We start from the raw sequence: 18,626 nt of genomic DNA, 5'->3' as shown, positions 1-18,626 counted from the left end.
ACTAAGAAAATGTTACAGGGAAACTCTGGCTTGCCCCTCGTCCCAACACCATAGCTGCTGAGACTAACCCACCTTGGCACCCAGAGCCTTGGTCTCTGGTTTGCTGCTGTCTGCCTGAAGGGCACGGATGTGAACAGCACGGGCCTGAGGCCCTGGAGCGGGCACAGGAAGCAGGGGGTGCTTCCCCACCAGGCGTTGGGCAAGGCCAGGCCAGGGGTTCCGAGCTGTCCACTGGCTCTGCTCCTGGGTGAGGACCACCCTTGGCGGCTATCAGCTGGGTCTCCAGGGAGGCCTGTGCGAGGACGGGCCCTGCTGCAAAGGCATAAGCCTGCCCCAGCTGCCCGTCTCCAGGGCCGAGAGATGCTGCTGGGGCTGTGGCCACACTGCCAAGCCCAGGCAGCACAGCCTCCTGCTCTCAACTGGGGGTGGCTGTGGCTGGCAGATTTAGTCACCCCTGCCTGTTTGTCAGACTGTGCCCACCAGGGAGGCCAATGCCTGCTCCCAGGGCCCAGAGGACAGACAGGGAAGGGCTGGAGGGGGAGGAGTGCCCTCAGCAGCAGAGAGATCAGAAAACAGCTTTATTGGGAAGAGGGGACTCCAGACGCATGAAGAGACACAGACGGGTGGTCGTGGACAGCAGGTGTCCGGGGAAGTGGGACCCAAGGTGGAAGGCGGGTCTGGGGGGCCAGGGCTCAGGCGTGCAGGAAGCGGTTGAAGGCGTTATAGGCTGATTCCAGGTCGAAGAGCATCTGGCGCACCTGGGAGTCGTCCAGCTCATCTGAGGCCGACATGCCACTCAGGGTCTGCAGCCTGCAGGGCACAGGGTATAGTGTCTGTGTATGTGTGTGGTGCTGGAGGGTGCAGGCTATGGGGCTGGGGTGTGTGTGTGTGTAGGGCCTGGAGTGTGTGTGTTTATGTATATATGTGTGTGTGGAGGGCTATAGGACTCAGGTGTGTGTGGGGGGGGAGGGCCTATGGGGCCAGAGCATACGTGCATGCGTGTGTGTGTGTGTGTATAGCTATAGACCCAGGGGGCTGGGGCTAGAGTGTGGGGGGGTGGAGCTGGGGGGCTGGCAGGCGACAGGCACTCACCACTGGCTGACCGTCTGGCGGCCCTCAAAGTCAGGGGGCAGGTGGCTCATGCGGTGCATGGTCTCCATCAGCTCCCGCAGGTCAGGCTGGATCTGAAGGAACAGAGCCCACTGGGACCCGCTCCCCCGAGCCTGGCTCCTTGGACCTCCCCCTTCCCCCTTCCCCCTGCCCAGGGCCGCACCTCATCCATGGCTCGGATCTCCAGGCGCAGCTTGTCCATCACCGTGATAAAGAGCTGGGAGCAAGTGTGTGTGCGTCTGATGACCTCGACCGCCGGCTGAGACCCCCGACACCCTGGTTCCTCGCCCCACCCCACCCCTTGCCCGCCTCAGCTGAAGGGTCACGTGGCCCTCCCCCCCGCCCCCGCACCCATTCCTGCAGCCAGGGGGCTACTGGGTGGGAATGCAGGACACGTCCCACGTGGGCCTGGGACAGGGTGGGGCCTCGGGGTGGCCCCCCAGCCCCCATGCCGGAGACCCCCGCTGCAGTTCGGCACACGCGCACAGGGCCCGCACCGAGACCACGTCAGCGATGCAGCGGTTCAGGTTGCCTTTGTCATCCTTGATGGTGATGGGCCGGTCCTCCTTGATCCTCTCCATGGCCAGCGGGCAGTCCAGCTGAGGGGGGGATCACGGCTGGGCCTCACAGGGCAGCCCGGCCACAGTTGCAGGCCCCCATGCCTGCCCTTGTCCCTCGGGGTGAAGGAGTCGCTCACTCACGCGAAACTTGCGGCAGAATTCATCAATGGAGCTGATTTCTGAGCCCTGTACCTGCCGGAAGGCCGCCTTATACTGGACCAGGAGTCGGGAGCAGGCTGCAGTGTACCTGGGGGAAGAGGCCAGGCTGCTGCCCGCAGTGCCAGGCCAGCGCCTCCGGGTCCCTCCTGCTTATCCTCCGCCCTTCCAGACATGGGGCAGCTCGCATGGACAAGATGTGAAGGGCCAGAGACCAGCCATCGGGGGGGGGAGGCTTCCTGATGAAGCTTTGAAAAGTGCAGGAGGTGGGATGGAGGGGGGTAATGCCCCAAGTATGGCTGCCACAGAGGACCAGCCTGGATTATGCAAGTTGGCACCCAGCGCAGAGCCCCGCAGGTCCCAGAGCCTGTTTCCTGGGCTGTATTGGCTGTGCCCCCACATGGTCAGGTCACAGTGCTGCTGGGGGGCACAACCGCACTAGACAAAGGCCCCACATACCTCCAAGCTGCCAGGCCTGGCCAGCAGCTCCCCACGGACTGTCTGAGCCCCCAGCTCCCCTTCAAAGCGTTCTCACTGATGAAACTCCGGGGAGCGGGGTGGGGGCAAAACCCTGGAGAGAGCTAGGCTCAGCCCTGCCCGTGCGTGGGCACTGCCCCCGGACTGCCCGGCCTCCCTCCCCACTGAGCACCTGGCCCTGGAGGCCAGAGACAAGCTTCCGAGGGTAGGCCAGTGGTGTGGGGAAGTGGGCTCTCACTCGTTGGGGGTGACGCAGTCCTTGATATATGCCTTCTCCAGGGCCTGCATTGTCTTCACAACTGCAAACAGCTCTGCCATGTTGTCGTACCTGAGGGGGCGCAGACTTCAGGCGCGGCTGCCCAGGCAGGAAGCCGAGGGCCCGAGCACACCTGCCAGCCCTGCCTGGGTGCCACTGAGGCAGAACTCCTGGTATGGCCGCCTCCTCACCCCACCCTGAACAGAGGCTTCTGGGGATCTGTTTTCCTGGGCAGACCCTCAGGATGGGGGAGGCAGGCAGCCTGGGGGCCAGACTCACTTCTCTCGCTCACGGGCATTCTTGTACAGCTTCACTTCCTGTCAGGAGACCAGGAGGAGGATCAGCCAGCAACACGAGGGAGGCTGCGGGGCCCCAGTGAGGACCATGCAGATGAGAATCACAGCTGATGTGACCAGGAGGGTGCCCACTACTCACCTCATACAGCTCCGGCTTGTTTCCAGGGGCTGTGACAGAAAAGGCAGAGTGGAAGGTCACCCCAGCGAGCCTGGCCACCACCCTGGCCCCAGGAACTTCAGTCCCAGCCCCCCTCAGTTTGTGGGGGACCCAAGCAGAGGACAGGCCTCTGGGTCCAGGGGCTGCACGCCAGGCCTGGTGCTCCATTCCACCCCTGTTGCTCAGCTACTGCCCCTACAGCTGAGTGACCACAACTTGCTTATGATGTAGTTGTGGGCACACAATGTCTGTCACATGCTTTGCAACCATCCCCTTGACTTGGGGACTCCGGGATACTTGAGACACCCTGAAGTCCAGCCACACTACAGCTGTCATCTCTGCATCCAGCTGACCCCACTTGGAGGAGGTCTTTGGGCCCCTGGCTACCCCCTTGGACCTTGCCATGTCGGACCTTATAGCCTGCCAGCAACCCCTGGCCTCTGGAGGTTGAAAGCTTTGGCACTCTGGGTCCCTGGGCCCGGCATGCACCACACTCACCTCCCATACCAGGAGTGGCTGGGATCCCGTGAAACATCCTACCGGCTCTGAGTCAGGTGACCGGGAGAGAGAGGAAGATGCTGCAGCCACTGGAGGAGTCACCTGGGGAAGAGAACATACAATACAACCTCTTAAAAAACAACCCCGAGCATGTCTTCACACAGGAATAAATTTGGAGGAACAGACCAATGGGCCTTGGGGTGAACTTTCTGAGTGAGGACAGTCCAGGGGATGAGGACAGAGGCAGAGGGGGATGTGTGTGGGGGTGGTGGTTTGTCAAAGGATGCACCACTCACAGCCCAAGAGGAGTCTGGACTTATCCTGGCACAGCGAGCTGGAGTCACTGGAAGATTGGCGACAAGTCCTCGGGGATCCAGATGGGCAGTGAGCTGAGCAGACCGTGGAAGCAGGAGCCCTGCCCACTTGAGAAGCTGATGCAGTGGCTGGGGCCAGTTTGAGACGTGCTTTGGAGATGGACCCACCAGGTGCAATGGAGAATTTAAAAATGGGTAAAAAAACGACACCCTTATTTTCGGACCAAAGGCACCATGACCATGAGATGAGATGACACGAAGAAGGTGAACAGAGTAGGTGTGGAGAGTAGGTGGGTGTACTACGGCTTGGACGTGTGGGCTTTGGGAGGCTCCTTAGGCTCCAAGGAGGCTGCAGAGGCGCGTGGTCAGGGGAGAAGCCTAGACGGGCAGGCTGAACCAGTGGCACTGAGAGGGTGGGTGGCGCCCCACAGGAAATGGCTGAGGGTGAACCAAGGTAGCGGGAAGGCAGCCCGTGCTGAGCCCCGAGACCGGCGCGGAGGCAGTGCAGCGGAAAGGCGGGATGAGGCCTGCGGGACGAGGCTGTGAGTTCAGCAGGGCGCGGCGGGGGCGGGGTAGGGACACGGAGACCGCTCAGCAACCGTGAGGCGGTGGGACGGCCAGGAGCAATCAGGGACTCGGCTGTGGCCCTACAGCGGGACCCCACGCAGCCACGAAACGGGAGGCCCGCGGCCACACGCTGAGCATCGTCACCCTGCACGAGCAGGGCGGCGAGCTCCCAGAGGAAGCCCAGCAAGCGCCGGGCGCGCAGGCCCGGGAGACGGCCCCAGAGCCCCGGGCGGAGCCAGGAGACCCGGGGGCCCGGGACACAGAACTCTAAGACGCGGACCGAGGAGCAGGGGCGCAGAGGACCCTCCGCGGCGTGGCGAAGACCGCGGGTTTTGGTCAGACCGCCTTTTCCGCCCGTCCCTGGCCCGGAGTACCTGGACCGCCTCGCAGGTCCCAGCGACGGCGCGGGGGCGGGGCGCGTCAGACGTCTGCTCCCGCGCCTGCGCGCCAGGCCCCGCCGTCTGCGCCTGCGCACGCTACTCCTACGTCAGGCCCCGCTGTGTGCGCCTGCGCGCTAGCTACGCCCCGCCTCCTGAGAGCTCAGCCGTCGGGTGAGTCTGTCTTTGGGAGAGGGAAGGAAGCTGCAGAGTTGGCTTTGCGTTCCCCTGGAGGACCTCTAAGCGGCCAGCTCTTCCCTTGAAACTGCCCCGCAGGGTTAATAGAAACCTTAGAGCTTGTCTTACCGCTTGTTAAGAACCCCGCGGTAAACAAGGACCTACTGTATAGCGTGGGGAATTATATTCAGTCTCTTGTAATAACCTATAGTGGAAAAGAATCTGAAAATGAATGTGCACACACACATATATGAAACTGAAGTAACAATGCAAGTAAACTGTGTGAAGGTTTGCCGCCTCACGGACTATATACAGCCCACGGGATTCTCCAGGCCAGAATACTGGAGTGGGTAGCCCTTCCCTCAGGCCCTCCATTTGTAACCTGTCTTCACGAATCGAGCTTGTTTTAATTGTTGATACAAAAGCTTGCATGTCTGACGCTAAAACTGGCCCTGCTCCTGGGTCCAGTGAATGACCTCTTGCCTTCAGAGCCCCACCCCATCATGTGCCACCATTTTTAATGTGTCCCATGAAGAAGCAAGTAATTCAGATGTGCCTCTGCAGAACAGATGACCTCACCTCTTCCCTGCCTCCAAGGTTCTCTCCCCACACCTAAGACCATCCTGCTTTTTTGGAGTGGGGTGGTGGTGGTGGTTACTGAGGCTTGTAGGATCGAACCTAGGCCATTGGCAGTGAAAGTGCGGAGTCCTAAGCACTGGACCACCAGGGAATTCCAACCGGCTTCTTTATACTGTAATGTCACAAGCCCCTCGCCTTTGAGGAAGCAAATATGAAACCTGTCCTCTCATCACCTCACTTGGCTGCCTTGTGAATAAATCCTTCCTCTGCTGCAAACCTTGGTGTCTCTGGGTTTTGGCTCGCTGTTTGCTGGGCAGAGGAACCTGCTCCAGTAACATCCTCAGTTCCAGAGGGCTCTAAGCTTCACAACCCTGCCTTCCACCTCCCACTTGCCTTCCAAGGAGCAGCAGCAGAGAGGGGTGGAGGCAGCATTGGCTTTTTTATTAGAGGCCTGGGTGGGTGGGGAGGGCACACCATGGGGCTGGCCAGTCAGAGGTGCCTGAAGAAGAGCTTGGGGCCCTGGTCCAGGGTGCACACTCTGGGGCCCAGCTGGTTGGGCAGCAGCTGATGCAGGGCATCCCGGTCCTCAGAAGAGAGATGTCTGGTGCACAGCTGCAGCTCCTGCAGCTGCGCCACAACCTTGTCCCAGAGGTCCAGGCCCAGGGGGCCCTGGACAGCACAGCCTGCAGAGGGGAGGCAGGAGTCAGCCTTGGGGAGCTGCTCCTGGCAGGATGCAGTTTCTCGGGTCTCACAGGACTTTTCTCTTTACCAGCTTGGCCCTAGGGACGACACGCACTTCCCCTGAGGCCCCGAGGGCTGCAGTGAGGGGCATGAGCAAAGCCCAGGAGAGGCCAGATCATTCTCGAGGATGGAGGGTGCTCTCCCAGAGGCTGCCTAGGACCACAGACCCCTCCCACAGCCAGTGGTCAGGCAAGAGGGAGGTCGGCTGTAGGAGACACTGCATTCACATCTGTGCCTCTGACACTGTCTGATGATGTCTCGGTCCTTAAGATGGACCCAGCGTGGTTTCTTGGGAGTCTCAGGACACTGAATTGCCAATGCTCAATCCTCAGAGACCACAGAGTACCCAGCAGGGGGCTTGGTGAGAACATGCAGGTGCCAGCAAGCCAGATGTGTGAGGAGCAGCCCCACATCTGAGTGACGGTAGATTGCCTACCAGCCTGCCTTCAGGAGGGCCTTCCTGGAGGAGCCAGCCTGGCCCTGTGGGGCAGGGGGCGAGAAGCAGGAAGAACCCAGGGGTCCCCAGTGTGCACACCCACTCCCAGCCCTGGTTCTCCTGGAGGGTCCAGTCTGGCCTGCCCTGCCCGCAGCCCCAGCAGGACGCGCCAGTTCACCAAATGCACCTCCCTGGGGTTGTTCTCAAGACGGGGTCCTGCACCACGTGTGGCCAGAGAACCACCTAAGTCAGGCCACAGGCCTAGACGGTACAGTCAGGGCGCCCTGGCCAGAAGCGGGAGGGGCCCTCAGAGGCAGGTATCCACTCTAGGCTGACCTCCACTCCCTCCCTCCCTCTGGACAACAGGAACGAAAAAGTCCCTGCGGCAGTGGGTCCCCAAGCCATGGTCTTGAGGGTCAGGCTGACCAGGCTGGAGGCAGAGGCCCATGCTCCTCCCGCCCTGTGGTTTGAGGGCTGAGGCTCGCACCTGCATCTGGGCATGCTGGGCACTGTCCTCCACTCAAGCACCCAGGGGCCCAGCTCCACCCTGAAGCCTGGCTAGTGGCAGGACGGCCCCTTCAGAGGAGGCACCTGGGCCTCAGGCAGGTCCCTGAGCAGGGGCTGTGTCACCAGCTCCAGTTGGGCAGGTGTGGCTGCCACACCCAGAGCTCACCTGACAGGCCCAGGAAGCTGAGGCCTTGGGGCCGCTTTTGGAGGGTAGCCAGGAGCTCCTCCAGGCCAGCACCGCTGACCTCAGGGTTGGCAGACAGGTCCAGCGAGACCAGTGAGGGGCAGAGAGGGAGACATCTGAGACAGGGCAGAAGCCTGGGGGTCAGTTTCTGCCATGAGGGGAAGCTGCCCCATGTGACCCCACGGCTCGGGATGCACCAGACACTCCTGAGAGCCACTGAAGCTGGAGGCCATGGAGCAGTGGCCCTGGCATGGGCCGTGGCACACGGGTGACAGGAGAGGACCCAGCAGAGGGACGTGAGAGCCCGAGGGAGGCAGGTCGTGAGGCCCCAGCCTCCCCAGGCGCCCAGGTATGAGACCAGATCCGCAGGGTAGTAGTGGCGTTACCTGCTCAGAGCTCTCACGTCTGTGTCGCCCAGGTGGTTTGCCGACAGGCTCAGGTGCTCCAGGACGCAGCCTTCCTAGACAACGGAGGGGGACACACCTGCCCTCCCTGCCTCCCAGTAGAGGCCCTGCACCCAGGGCACCAGACACCACCCCCGTCCCTTGAGAATGATGGAGTGAAGCCTGCCCAGCCCCCGAAGCCAGAGTGGGTGGCATCTCCCCAAGTCTGCAGGTCAGAAGAACATGCTTCTCCCCAGAGGAGTGGGTCATACTTGGCACATCACGAAGTGATCTCAGGAGACCCGCCCTACCCAGGTACCTTTCCTGCTGGCCAGGACCTCAGAGCCCCAGGCAAGCAGGTCTGTAGAAAGCGTTCCCCACCCCTGTTCTCTGCCAACTTGCACCCTCTCCCAGCTCCCCCACTCCCAGTCCTGGGGGCTGAGGTGCCTCTGGCTCAGTGCCCCCTTGAATGCATACCTGGCTCAGGTAGCGAACCACGGGCTCCGTGAGACCTAGGCCACTTTTGCCGGTGGCCACAGAGCTCAGCTCCAGGCGCAGGAGGCTGTGAGCCGGCAGGCTCCCCAGGACCTGGGCCAGGGCAGTGGGGCCCAGGCCATTGTAGGACAGGGACAGTGTCTTCAGGCGCTTGGTGTCTATATGGAGGCCAGAACCTCCATCAGGTTCCTCCCCGCCCCCAGGCCTGGGCCCAGAGCCCCCGTAACCCTCGGGAGGCCGTCACTGTCCCGATGGTCTGTGCGCTGGGAGACGGGGTCTCCAGCCCGGGGCCTCCGCGGGGGAGGGGCAGCACAGGCTCATGAGCTCAGTCTCCTCCCGCCACTCTGGGGACCCAGCCTGTCCCTGCTTGTGACAGGGCGGCCCAAAGACTGGGACACCCAGCATGGTAGGGCAGGGGTGGGTGGGGGCACTCCGTCTACCAGCCAAGTCCCAGCCCTTCCTCCCCTCTGCTGCACTCCCAGCTCTGAGCCCCACTTCCTAGCTGGGCCTCTGTGGAAAACCCCCTGGAGGATGCCCAGTTTCCTGTCTCTCGGTGCTGGGACTATGGGTAGAATCGTCTCCCACAAACAGAATGCTGAGCTGGGGAGCCACAAGGCTGGACCTGCAGTGTAGCTGGGACTGGGTCTGGGTCCTGCCCAGGCCAGGCAAGCCACACCCATGTCCACCCACGTGCTCCCGAGGGCCAAGCTGGTGCCCTGGCTCAAGGCTCTCTGAACCCCTGGGGCCGGGAAGTGGACATGCCGGCAGCTCACCTTGGAAGGCGCTGCCCACAGCCGCCTGATGGCTCAGGAAGAAGCTGGGGCCAAAGCCACAGGCCTGGAGGTGCAGGGTGCAAAGCACAGGACAAGCCCGCAGGACGGAGGCCAGGGCCTGGCCACAGCCATCCCCGAGGGGGTTCATGCTCAAGTTCAGCTCTTCTAAGTTCTGTGGGAGACACAGGGCCCCCAGAGGATCTCGTGTTCGCCACCTGGACCTGGGTGCCGGCCAATGCTCTCAACCACACCTCCCCACCAGGGATGGGTTGGATGTGGACACTCAGATGCTGCCCGCTGTCCCCCACGCCTCTTACCTGCAAGGTGGTCTGCCCCAGGAGGCCCGCAGCAAGCTGGCGCAGGCCTTCAGGGCCCAGGTGGTTAGAGGACAGGTCGAGGAGGGTCAGGGCGGGCACAGTGTCCAAGGTGGCCAGTAGCTCAGCAACACACCCATCCCCCAGCCGGTTCCCGGCCAGGCGAAGCTCCCGGAGCGCTGAATGCAGCTTCAGGGCCCGCAGCAGCGGCGTGAGCTGGGCTTGGCGCAGTGCCAGGGAGCAGGCGCTGAATGCGGGGGCTGAGCCCTGGTGCTCCACGGCCTGCAGCACCTGCTCGTGCTCCCCTGGGGAGGAACATGGTGTCACCAGGACAGGCTCTGCCTGTCCCGCCCTGGGAGTCAGCGGTGGCCAGTCAGGCAGCACTCTGCCCCCCCACTCCAGCATGAGCTCCAGGGCAGCTCCCGGGGCCCCGAGGCATGCTGCAGAACCAGGGTGGGTGGTGCTGACCCCCCTCCGGATGGGGCCACCTCCTGCCCCCACTGCCCACACACTAGGGGGCCGCTAGGTAGGGGAGGAAACCCTGAGGCCAGGTGTGGTGGGGGGACCCTGGTCAATGCCTGGGGCCCTGGGACTGAAGGCCATGGGCCTGGCCTAGTTCTCTGCCCAGGCCCCCGTAGGGCCGTCTGGACCCTTACCTTGCTCCAGGCTCTGGCAGGCCCGGCGGTAACGGTCCCTCAGTGGGGGGAGGTCCCACGAAGTCACCTCAGCCAACACCTGGTGAGCAGCAGCGGTGAGCAGCCCTGACCCCAGTCCTGGAGGACCCAGCTCAGGGCCCTGGCTCTGGTCACTCACCTCCTCGTTGCTCTGCAGCACGTCGGGGATAGGGTCCTGAGGGGCCAGCAGGGCCCCCTCTTTTTGAAGGGAGAGCCGAGGCAGCAGCCCGGAGGCCTGGTAGTGACGCTGGGCGGCCTGCTCAGCCAGCCAGGCCACGGAGTGGGCCTCCCTGTGCGGGCACACACATGAGCTGAGTACTGGACCCAGCCAGGTTCCTGCCCTGCCACCCGGGGCTGTGTAGCCTTCCCTGTCCTCCTGCCCGCCTGCAACGTGCACACCGGAGCACCTCCGGGCCACTCCCAGGGACCCCAGGGCCTGGGGCACCTCCCCATGAGCAGTCCCCCAGGGGCGAGGGATAGGGCCAGGCGGGCTCTCATCACACGTCTCATCGCGACAACGAGGGCCCTCTACTGCCCCCGGGCACCACCCCTAGCACCGAGCCCACAGAGGCACAGCGAGCCGGGCGCCAGGAGGAGACACCTTACCGGTGTGGAACGGGAATGAGGAAGAGGTTATCCTGAACTCGGACTCGGACTCGGATGGGAGGGGGCAGGGCCTGGCCCTAGGGGTGGGGGCAGGGAAGAAGGGGCTGAGCTGGGAGAGACAGGCCCTTGCCTGTCCTCTCCCGCAGCCTGGGTGGCACTCTGCCCCAGGCGTGAGCACTCACCGAGAGCTGGCCTGCTGTGGGGTTTTCTCCAGCGGGCGCCACAGCCCTGGGGACGTCGGGGCTCCGTGCGGGCTCTGTGGCCGGGCTGTCGGCTCTGTCTGCTCTGACTGGCGTGCTCCGGCTCTCGAGACAGGGCAGCCGGCTCTGCCAGGCACGAACCCGGGCCCGGGGCCTGCGTGCCATGTCACTGCCTGGGCCAGAGGCATGGTGTCTGCCGCCATCTCCACCGCTCTGGGGGCGGGCTGGACGGCGGCCCCGGTGACCGGGGCTCATCGGGAAGTCTTCCTCCAGCCAGTCCCCAGCCAAACACTCCTCCTTAGGGATGAGTGCTGCTTGGGGGATGGGGGCCTCGCTGGGCCCTCGCAGTGGACTGGGGCCCAGGCGGCAGGTCTGGGCACTGCCCACTCCGCGGATGGCCGCCCGGTAGGCTGCCCAGCTGGCACTTGTGGCTGCCTCCCTATCGCTGGTGGGCCTGGCCATCGGGGCCTTGGTCTGCGGTGATGAGCCTGTGTGCCTGGGCCTCTTCTGGGTGGGCTGGGACGGGCTGGAGCTGTCCTCGCCTTCTGAGCTGCTACTGCTGGCCAATTTGTGCCTGCTCCTCCGCGGTCTGGCCACAGCGGACACTGCCAGCCCCTGGGACACCCTGGGGCTGGCTTCACAGACCTCTGGGGTTCCTGGGCAAGGACTTGAGGGAGGAGAGGTCTCAGGGTCAAACAGATGGTTACTTGGGAGGGTCTGCGGAGCCCAGGAGCTGTGGGGAGCTGCAGAAAGAGCAATCTCTTGTGAGACAGTGCCTGGCACGTGACCGCCACCCAGGGCCCAAGACTCTCAGGCTAAGGAGCGGAATTGCCAGGGGCAGAGGAGGCCCCCGCTTACCTTGACCCAAGGAGGCTGCTTGGAGCAGCCTCCCCATGGCAGCCGCCTTTTCCCGCGTCTCACTGTCCAGATCCTTGCCGTACAGCTTTACCCACTGCTGCAGTGTCTCCAGTGGGCTGTGGCCCTGGGGGTACCAGTTGGGCAGGGCTGGCGGCAGCAGCTTCACCCACCACCGCCCATGCCCACCTGGCTTGCGTACACTCACCTTCCTGGTGCGGAGGGTGACAGATGCTCCTCGCTTGATGAGCAGCTCAGCCACCTCAAAGTGGCCACAGTTGAGGGCATCATGCAGGGGCGTGATGCCGTCACAGCCCTGGCCGCCTGGGTCATCCACCGCAGCCCCATGGTCCAGCAGGAAACGGACGATGTCTGCGGACAGGCGCGTGAGCTGGCTTCCAGGCCCTCTCTCGGGAGGGACTCATCCCCTCTCCCCATCACAGGCCAGAAACCCCGTCCCATGCTCACCCAGATGCCCGTAGTTGCAGGCCTCGTGCAGGGGTGTCCAGCCACAGTAGTCCCGAGGGTTTAGGGGGTGGCCCTATGACCAAGAATGGGAAGGAGCCTGGCCCCGAGTGCCCCCACCAGCCTGGCCTTTCCCTGGCACTGAAGCCTGCGGAGGGCCCCACGGGCGCACCCCTCAGCCTGGCCTGGCCCAGATCACAGCAGTGAGATGCTCCCCACCAGGAGGGATGGGACCCCCAGTTCTGGCTCTGGCCCTCAAACCCTGCCCTCTCCCTTGGGGAGGCAGCCCGGCCTGCGGGGACGCCTACCTGCCTCACGAGGTCCTGGACACGGCCCAGCCGGCCCTCGATGCAGGCTCGGTGCAGCGCTGTCTCGCCCACGTCGTTGCGCCGGCCCCACTGTGGGCACAGCCCAGGGTGGGGGCAGGGGCATGAGGGCACTAGTGACCACAGGAGGGCGTTGCCGCTGTCCCTGGCCCATACTCACCTTGTTTACCCTCTGCCGGCCCAGGCAGCCTCGTAGCTCCTCGTCCTCCTCCGGCAGTGGGCCTGTGTCGGCCTCGTCCTCTGCAGCAGAGCCAAGCCCGCCGCCCCACATGAGCCAGTCCCCGTGCCGAGGCTGCTCTGTGGGTCAGTCTCCCCCAGCCCCAGACCTCCGCTCTTTCCCGGGTCCTGCCCTCGGTGAGAGCAGCTGGCCTGGGGCTCAGGGGTCCTCCACTGCACGACGCCCGCCCGCGCCCGCCCAGCCCCATTGCCTCCGGGGCACCCACCCTCCCAGCACCTGCTTCTCCACCGTGGGTTCCTCTCACCCAACTGCCTAGTGGAGAGTGTCCCTCTTTCCCCTGCCGGGTGCCCAATGTTCCCTCCTCAGGAGTCAGAAGCCTGTGAGCTGGCCCTAGCCACCCCAAACAGGCACCAGGGAGCGAGCCTCACCACTCTCGGAGAGCTCCAGCTCCACAGCTTCCAGAGCATCATCGTCCTCCTCGCCCTCCCTGTCCCCCTCATCCTCGTCTCCAGCCACTCGCAGCTCCTGCAGCCTGGCTTCGGTGCTGGGGGCCTCCTGGGGCTGCAGCCGCAGCTGCACAGCATGGAAGTGCCGCAAGATCTGCCTCTGAGGAGAGGGGGCACCCAGCTCAGGGCCACGGGCAAGACAGGGCCGTGGACAGTCGGGCTCCAGGGAAGCTGTGTGCGGGATCCCAGCGCGGGCGGGCGGGCGCTCCCCACCTGAAGCTGGGGCTGCCCGGCCAGCTGGGCGCAGCCAAGAGCCTCCTGGAAGCACGGCGCCAGCACCTCGTAGGCGTCGCCTGCCTCCTCACGGGACAGCGCAATGTTCAACCAGGTCTTGGCCTCCTGGAGGAGAAGCACGAACTTGATGGCTGCGGCCCCCTCTCCCAAACACGAGATGGAAGGTGGCCCCCCTGGGAGGGGCAAGGTGCCCCGGTGCCCCGGTGCCCCACCCCCGAGAGTGGCGGTCCTGCAATGGAGCCTCGGGCGGGACGGGGCCGTGACCGCTCACCTCCAGGGGGTTGCCCTCCTGCAGCCTCAGTTCTGCTTCATAGTGGTGCACTGCCTGGCGGTGGTCCTTCATGTCCCCCAGGGTGGCAGCCAGGGACACGTGGATGACGGCCAGCTCGGGCCCCGGCCTGCTGAGCAGCTCCGCAAAGCGCAGCTGCGGAGCAGCCGCCGTGAGATCAGGGCCGTGCCACCCCCCCGCCCCCCGTAGCCCCCGCCATCTGCCACGCCCGCTTGGCACACACCTGCTTCTGGTAGGCTGCAGCGGCCTTGGGGAAGTCGCCTGCCTTGGAGAACAGGTCCCCCAGCTGCTCACAGATGCCCATGGCGACCTCGGGGTCACTCTCCTCGGACTCCTCCAGCCGCTGCTGCAGCTGGACCACCGCCAGCACTGCCGGAAAGAGCCTTATGCAGGCATGGCCGGCCCGGGCCTGACCCAGCTCCACCACCCACCAGACCCAGCCTCCGCTCACCCCCAGTAAGGGGGTGGTAGGAGGGGCTACCTCGTGGGGTCGCAGCAAGAGAACCAACTAAGGTCAGCACAGGGTAGGGACTGGCCTGTGGCACAGACATGGGCAGGGGCCCTTGTGACCATTACTTATCAATGGAGAACACCAGGTCATACTCCCGCCATTAAGCAGGATGGCTTTTGTCTCGGGTCTGCCAGTGAAGATGCTGGTTTATGAGCAGACACTAGCCTCCTGACCACCCAGCGTGCCTCCTCCACTCCTTGCTGAATGGAAGCTCAGAGAACAGTGAGACCCCTCCCAACAGGAAGTGGGGGGGATGGGCCCCTCCCGATGGTGCCCCCTCCCCAAGGACGCATGCCCAGGCCTCCTCTGCTGAAGGAAGGAGCCCTCCCTACACTGTCTTGGGGGATCGAGCCCCCGGGGCCCCTCCTAGGCTCACCATACTTCAGGGTCCGGCAGACCGAAGCTTTCTGCAAAGGCTTCTGAGAGCCGAGCCGATAGGCCTTCTTCAAGGCTCTCTTGGCAGCCAGGAAGTCCCCGAGGTCTAGGAGGACCTAGGGGGCAAGGAAAGGTAAGCCCGCACGCCCCAGAAGGCCCAAGCCCACCCGAAGGCCGAGCCCAGGGCACCTGCGAGAGCAGCAGGCAGCACTCGCTCTCCAGGAAGCCCTGCTTCAGGACGCGCGCGCACTCCCGTGCCCCCTCCAGACAGCGCATGGCCTGCGAGTGCTGCCCCCGCCGCCAGTGGATGGCCCCCAGGTTGTAGCGGGCTCGAAACAGGTCTTCATACAGGTGGTTCTGCCTGTGGGGGGACAGGGCTGTCGGTGCCCAGGGCTCCTGCGCAGGGACAGCAGAGCAGGCACCCACTGACCCCACCGAGGGCTCCAGCCCACAAAGCCAAGCCAAGCCTCTGCTCCCAGGAGACTGATGGGGCACAGGGGTGAGCCAGCTGGCTACCCTCGCCTTGGCCACTTCCTCCAGGGGCAGGAACCCAGCTCCCTCTGGGGCCTGGTGGGGCCTTACTCAGCCAGGAAGATGCTTTTCTTGAAGTAGGCACTGCACAGGGCCACCTGCTGCAGGCTCTCGCAGGTGAGGCCCAGGTTGAGGTAGATTCGGGTCCTCATCTCACTCAGCTCTCGCTTGGGCAGTGAACCTGGAAGACACCCCTGCAGACACTCAGTGTCCCACCCCCATTCCAGGTCTCTGGCCTCTCCCTGTAGGTGCCAGGGATTCTGCTGCAGATAGAGTGGCGGGAATAGAGCAAAGGCAGCCAGATCTGAGGTCAGGAGTCAGGAGGAGCACGGGCTCTGCAGGGTCACAAAGTGGGGGGGTATGGGGGGGTTCTGAGAGCCAGGCTCAGCCTCACAAAGAGAGGAAGCTAGACAGGGGACCCGCCACATGGGTAGTGAGGCTGTAGCCTCTTCTCCCTGCAGAGCACAGGAGGCCAAAGTCAGGGAGGGCCAGGCCCAAGGGCAGTCACCCTGCAGCTTCTCATCCAGGATAGCCAAGCTTTTCTCGAAGGCATCCTGTGCCTGCTGCAAGGTGTCCTGGGACTGGTCGTGGTCATAGATGTCCAGGTGGGTGCGGCCAATGGTGGCCCAGGCCCTCTGCTGCTCAACGTGGTTGGAGAGGGCACATGCCAGCTCCAGGTAGCGGTGCTGGTGCTGGGGGCAAAGAAGTATGGCCGCTGTGAGCCAACCCCCACCGCAAGCAAGCCCCCCATGTCCCCCAAGCCCCCAGGTGCAGGCCGAAGCCGGGCTGCACACACACTGTTTCCTCTATGCCAAGCGCTGCCTGCGGGGACGGTGGCACCACATGCTAACCAAACAATCATGCGAGGAGAAACTGACTGGGAGTCATTGGTGCTGTGGGAACACAGAAGCCAGGGCAGCTCTGTGTGGATAAAGGGTCTGGAATCCCACCCAGCCAGCCCCCAGTGATTTCAGCTCCAGTAACATATTCATCAGTGGTTTCTGGAGCCACATTCCCAGGAGAGGCTGTGGTGCGTGCATTCAAGGACCAGGTGACCACTGCTGATGCAGGGCTCTCTGAACCATTTCAGAGAGCCATTTCAGGCTCTCATCGCACCATTTCCCACTCTTCCCTCCAGCCAGAGGCCTGGACGGCAGAGACCGGGCAGGCTCTGCCCCCAGGAGATGCGAGCCTGGGAGAGTAGACTGTAGCCAGCGTTGGGGTGGGCCGGTCTCCGCCCACCTGCAGGGCAGCCGAGTAGTCCTCCATCTCCGCCAGCCGTTCTCCGATCTTGCGGTGGGCCACGGCGCAGCCCAGGGGGTCGTCGGTGGTCTCCAGGAGCTGCAGCTCGTGCTGGTGCTCTCGCAGGGCCTCCGCGTAGCAGCCTGGGTGGGCGGGACAGGTTTCCGTCCGACTGGGCAGTGGGCCAGGGGCAGCAAGGCCAATGGGGTGGCGGCCGGCCGGTACTCAGGAAGCCCCTGCCCCCGGTCCCATGCCCCTACGGCCCCTACTCCACCCCACGCACCATGGCTGGCCAGGAGCTCCCCTAGCTGGTGGCAGACGGAGGCCTCCTCCCGCAGCCGCCCGCTCCTCTGGGCCTTAGCTTTGGCCTTGCTCAGCTCTGCAGAGAGAGAGACGAGGCCTGAGCGCTGAGCCTCTCCGCCCGGGAGGGCCAGGGCCGTCTCCAGCCCCCGAGCTCGGGCGCTTTTCCCTGGACTCACGGCGAAGCTCGCGCTCCAGGTTCATCCTGCACTAGGGGTTCCGGACTTCGCGCGCTCTCTGCTGGCGCGGCGGCCCCGCCCTCCCCGGCCCCGCGCTCAGGCCCGGTCCTGCCGCGGAGCATCTCGGGAAGTGTAGTCCAGGTGCCCAAAGCATCCTGGGAGTTGTAGTAGGGCTGCGCTGGGTCCCGAATCGCGGAAGCCGTCCTCAGCACCCGGGTCTTCCGCGCGCGGAGCCCGGGCCCCGCCCCATCAACGCAGCCGCCCTTGGGGTGAGGTCTCCCGGGCTCCGGCCGCTTGCTGCCGCTGTTCTGGACACCCGCGCGACCTGCCCTGAGGAACGCACTGCCCTCGCAGGGGAGGAGAGGAAAGCCTCGGGGACCACGGGCACTTGGGCGCTCGGATCTGTGTCCCCGCAGAAACTGCATCAGCCGCGAACGCGCCGCAGTCTTCACACGCGGGGACTCCGACCCCCAGTCCTGCCGGCGGGAGGGGGGTGTTGAGTTCCAAAATGAATTGAACTTCTCGGTGTGCTCGACCGTTGTATTCCTGGAAAACTCCGCGTGCGCTCGATAAAACTGCAAAACCGTCATGTGCTGAGAGGTAAAGGGGGCAGGATTCGAGCCTGGAGCGCTGTGGCCTCAGAGCCGGGAGATCCGGGGCGTGGGGAGCCCTGGCGGCCTCTACGTGCCCGTCCTCTACCCACGCCTGGAGAACCAAACACCTGCTAGGCCGTGTGGCTCTCTGTCCCCGCTGCCACTGCGGGCCCCTGGGCCCTAGGTGCCAGGGCTGACGCCCCAAAGGCCCTAGAGGAGGCCTGGAAGGACTGGGAGGCAAATGTAATGAAATGGGGCTTCCCTGAGACCATAAGGAATCTGCCTGCAATGCAGGAGAACTGAGTTTGATCCCTGGGTCAGGAAGATCCCCTGGAGAAGGGAATGCCTATCCATTCCAGTATTCTTGCCTGAAGAATCCCATAGACAGAGGAGCCTGGCGGGCTCCCCAAACAATCAGAAATGGAATCACACCCAATGGGGTAAAACTCTCAGTCAGTGGATGGGCAGCAAGGCCTGTTGGGGAGGGAGCTGTATGGAGGGCAGCTGGTCTGCAGGTCCAGGGAAGGTTGCCCAGGGCCAGTGGGTGGCTACAGGGCTGGGTTGAGGCTGAGCTTGAGGAGCTGCAGGAGGGCCTCCTCTCAGCCTCCTCTAAGGGTGTGCTGCTCTTCCCTGCCCCCTACCCTCCCCAACGTGGATCCCAGGGGGGCAGGAAACCAAGGTGGATGCTTGGCAGGTGGGCTGTGAGGTTCCAGGGGCACAGTGAGATGCAGGATGGGGATGGGGGGAGTCAAGCCGTGGGAACAGACTGCCCCAGCTGAACAGGCTGAGCGTGGAGGGCACCTCCTGACCCCTCTGTGCCTCCAGCCCTCCAGCACCAGCATCCTCAGGGCAGCTCAGGTTCTGGGCCTGATCCCATTTGAGAGAGGACCCAGCTTCTCTAGCCTTGGCCTTCCCCACCCATCAGACAGGGATGCGCATCCAAGGCACTGCCAGCAAGAGCTGGGGGCCTGGGGTGGGGAGACTGAGGGTTGTGGCCAGCCTCAGCCCCTGGCTGGGAGGCCCACTGGTGAGCCTGTCTTGTAAGGAAATACAAACAAAACTTGGCTTGGAACTTTTTAAAAACTATAGATACAGACAGAAAATATCGAGAGATTATAGACCACAAAAGCAACATAGTATGTTGTAAAAACACCTCTTGACTCCTCTTTTTAAAAAATTATTTTTTATTATTTTTGTAAATGTCT

At 63.9% G+C, this 18,626-nt stretch overlaps 2 protein-coding genes and 1 long non-coding RNA gene across 5 annotated transcripts; 1 reads left to right on the top strand and 2 right to left on the bottom strand.

The window, feature by feature from the left end:
* Positions 1-561: 561 nt before the first annotated feature.
* VPS28 (VPS28 subunit of ESCRT-I) lies at positions 562-4,839 on the bottom strand. 2 transcript variants are annotated; one of them, XM_061122962.1, is made up of 10 exons: positions 4,766-4,839; positions 3,511-3,612; positions 2,995-3,023; positions 2,839-2,876; positions 2,542-2,631; positions 1,812-1,917; positions 1,608-1,709; positions 1,274-1,327; positions 1,093-1,184; positions 562-810 (listed from the first exon to the last, which is right to left on the bottom strand). In XM_061122962.1, exons 2-10 carry the CDS (start codon positions 3,545-3,547, stop codon positions 693-695), a joined length of 666 nt encoding a protein of 221 aa, XP_060978945.1. In that variant the 5' UTR covers positions 3,548-3,612; positions 4,766-4,839; the 3' UTR covers positions 562-692. The 2 variants fall into 2 exon arrangements, with proteins under 2 accessions (XP_060978945.1, XP_060978944.1); XM_061122961.1 differs by lacking the exon at positions 4,766-4,839 and adding an exon at positions 3,807-3,979.
* On the top strand, positions 1,273-3,004 carry LOC133042426 (uncharacterized). The gene is made up of 3 exons (XR_009689495.1): positions 1,273-1,389; positions 2,583-2,732; positions 2,868-3,004. It is a non-coding gene; the product is annotated as an uncharacterized LOC133042426 (long non-coding RNA).
* A 1,112-nt stretch (positions 4,840-5,951) lies between the features above and the next one.
* On the bottom strand, positions 5,952-16,944 carry TONSL (tonsoku like, DNA repair protein). Of its 2 annotated transcripts, XM_061122918.1 has the most exons (26): positions 16,829-16,944; positions 16,633-16,728; positions 16,350-16,492; positions 15,616-15,799; positions 15,159-15,288; positions 14,766-14,937; positions 14,578-14,692; positions 13,914-14,059; positions 13,673-13,825; positions 13,381-13,506; positions 13,090-13,267; positions 12,644-12,723; positions 12,466-12,555; positions 12,161-12,233; positions 11,901-12,064; positions 11,696-11,819; positions 10,820-11,580; positions 10,638-10,714; positions 10,171-10,321; positions 10,014-10,092; positions 9,361-9,662; positions 9,044-9,215; positions 8,253-8,428; positions 7,779-7,852; positions 7,375-7,508; positions 5,952-6,207 (listed from the first exon to the last, which is right to left on the bottom strand). In XM_061122918.1, exons 1-26 carry the CDS (start codon positions 16,851-16,853, stop codon positions 6,014-6,016), a joined length of 4,119 nt encoding a protein of 1,372 aa, XP_060978901.1. In that variant the 5' UTR covers positions 16,854-16,944; the 3' UTR covers positions 5,952-6,013. The 2 variants fall into 2 exon arrangements, with proteins under 2 accessions (XP_060978901.1, XP_060978902.1); XM_061122919.1 differs by lacking the exon at positions 5,952-6,207 and having other exon boundaries at positions 7,779-7,848.
* Between the last annotated feature and the right edge of the window lie 1,682 nt (positions 16,945-18,626).

This window comes from Dama dama, chromosome 21 (genome assembly GCF_033118175.1).
Source record: "Dama dama isolate Ldn47 chromosome 21, ASM3311817v1, whole genome shotgun sequence".
NCBI lineage: Eukaryota > Metazoa > Chordata > Mammalia > Artiodactyla > Cervidae > Dama > Dama dama.
The sequence above is the reverse complement of the archived record's forward strand: the minus strand, read 5'-3'. Positions and strand labels throughout refer to the sequence as shown.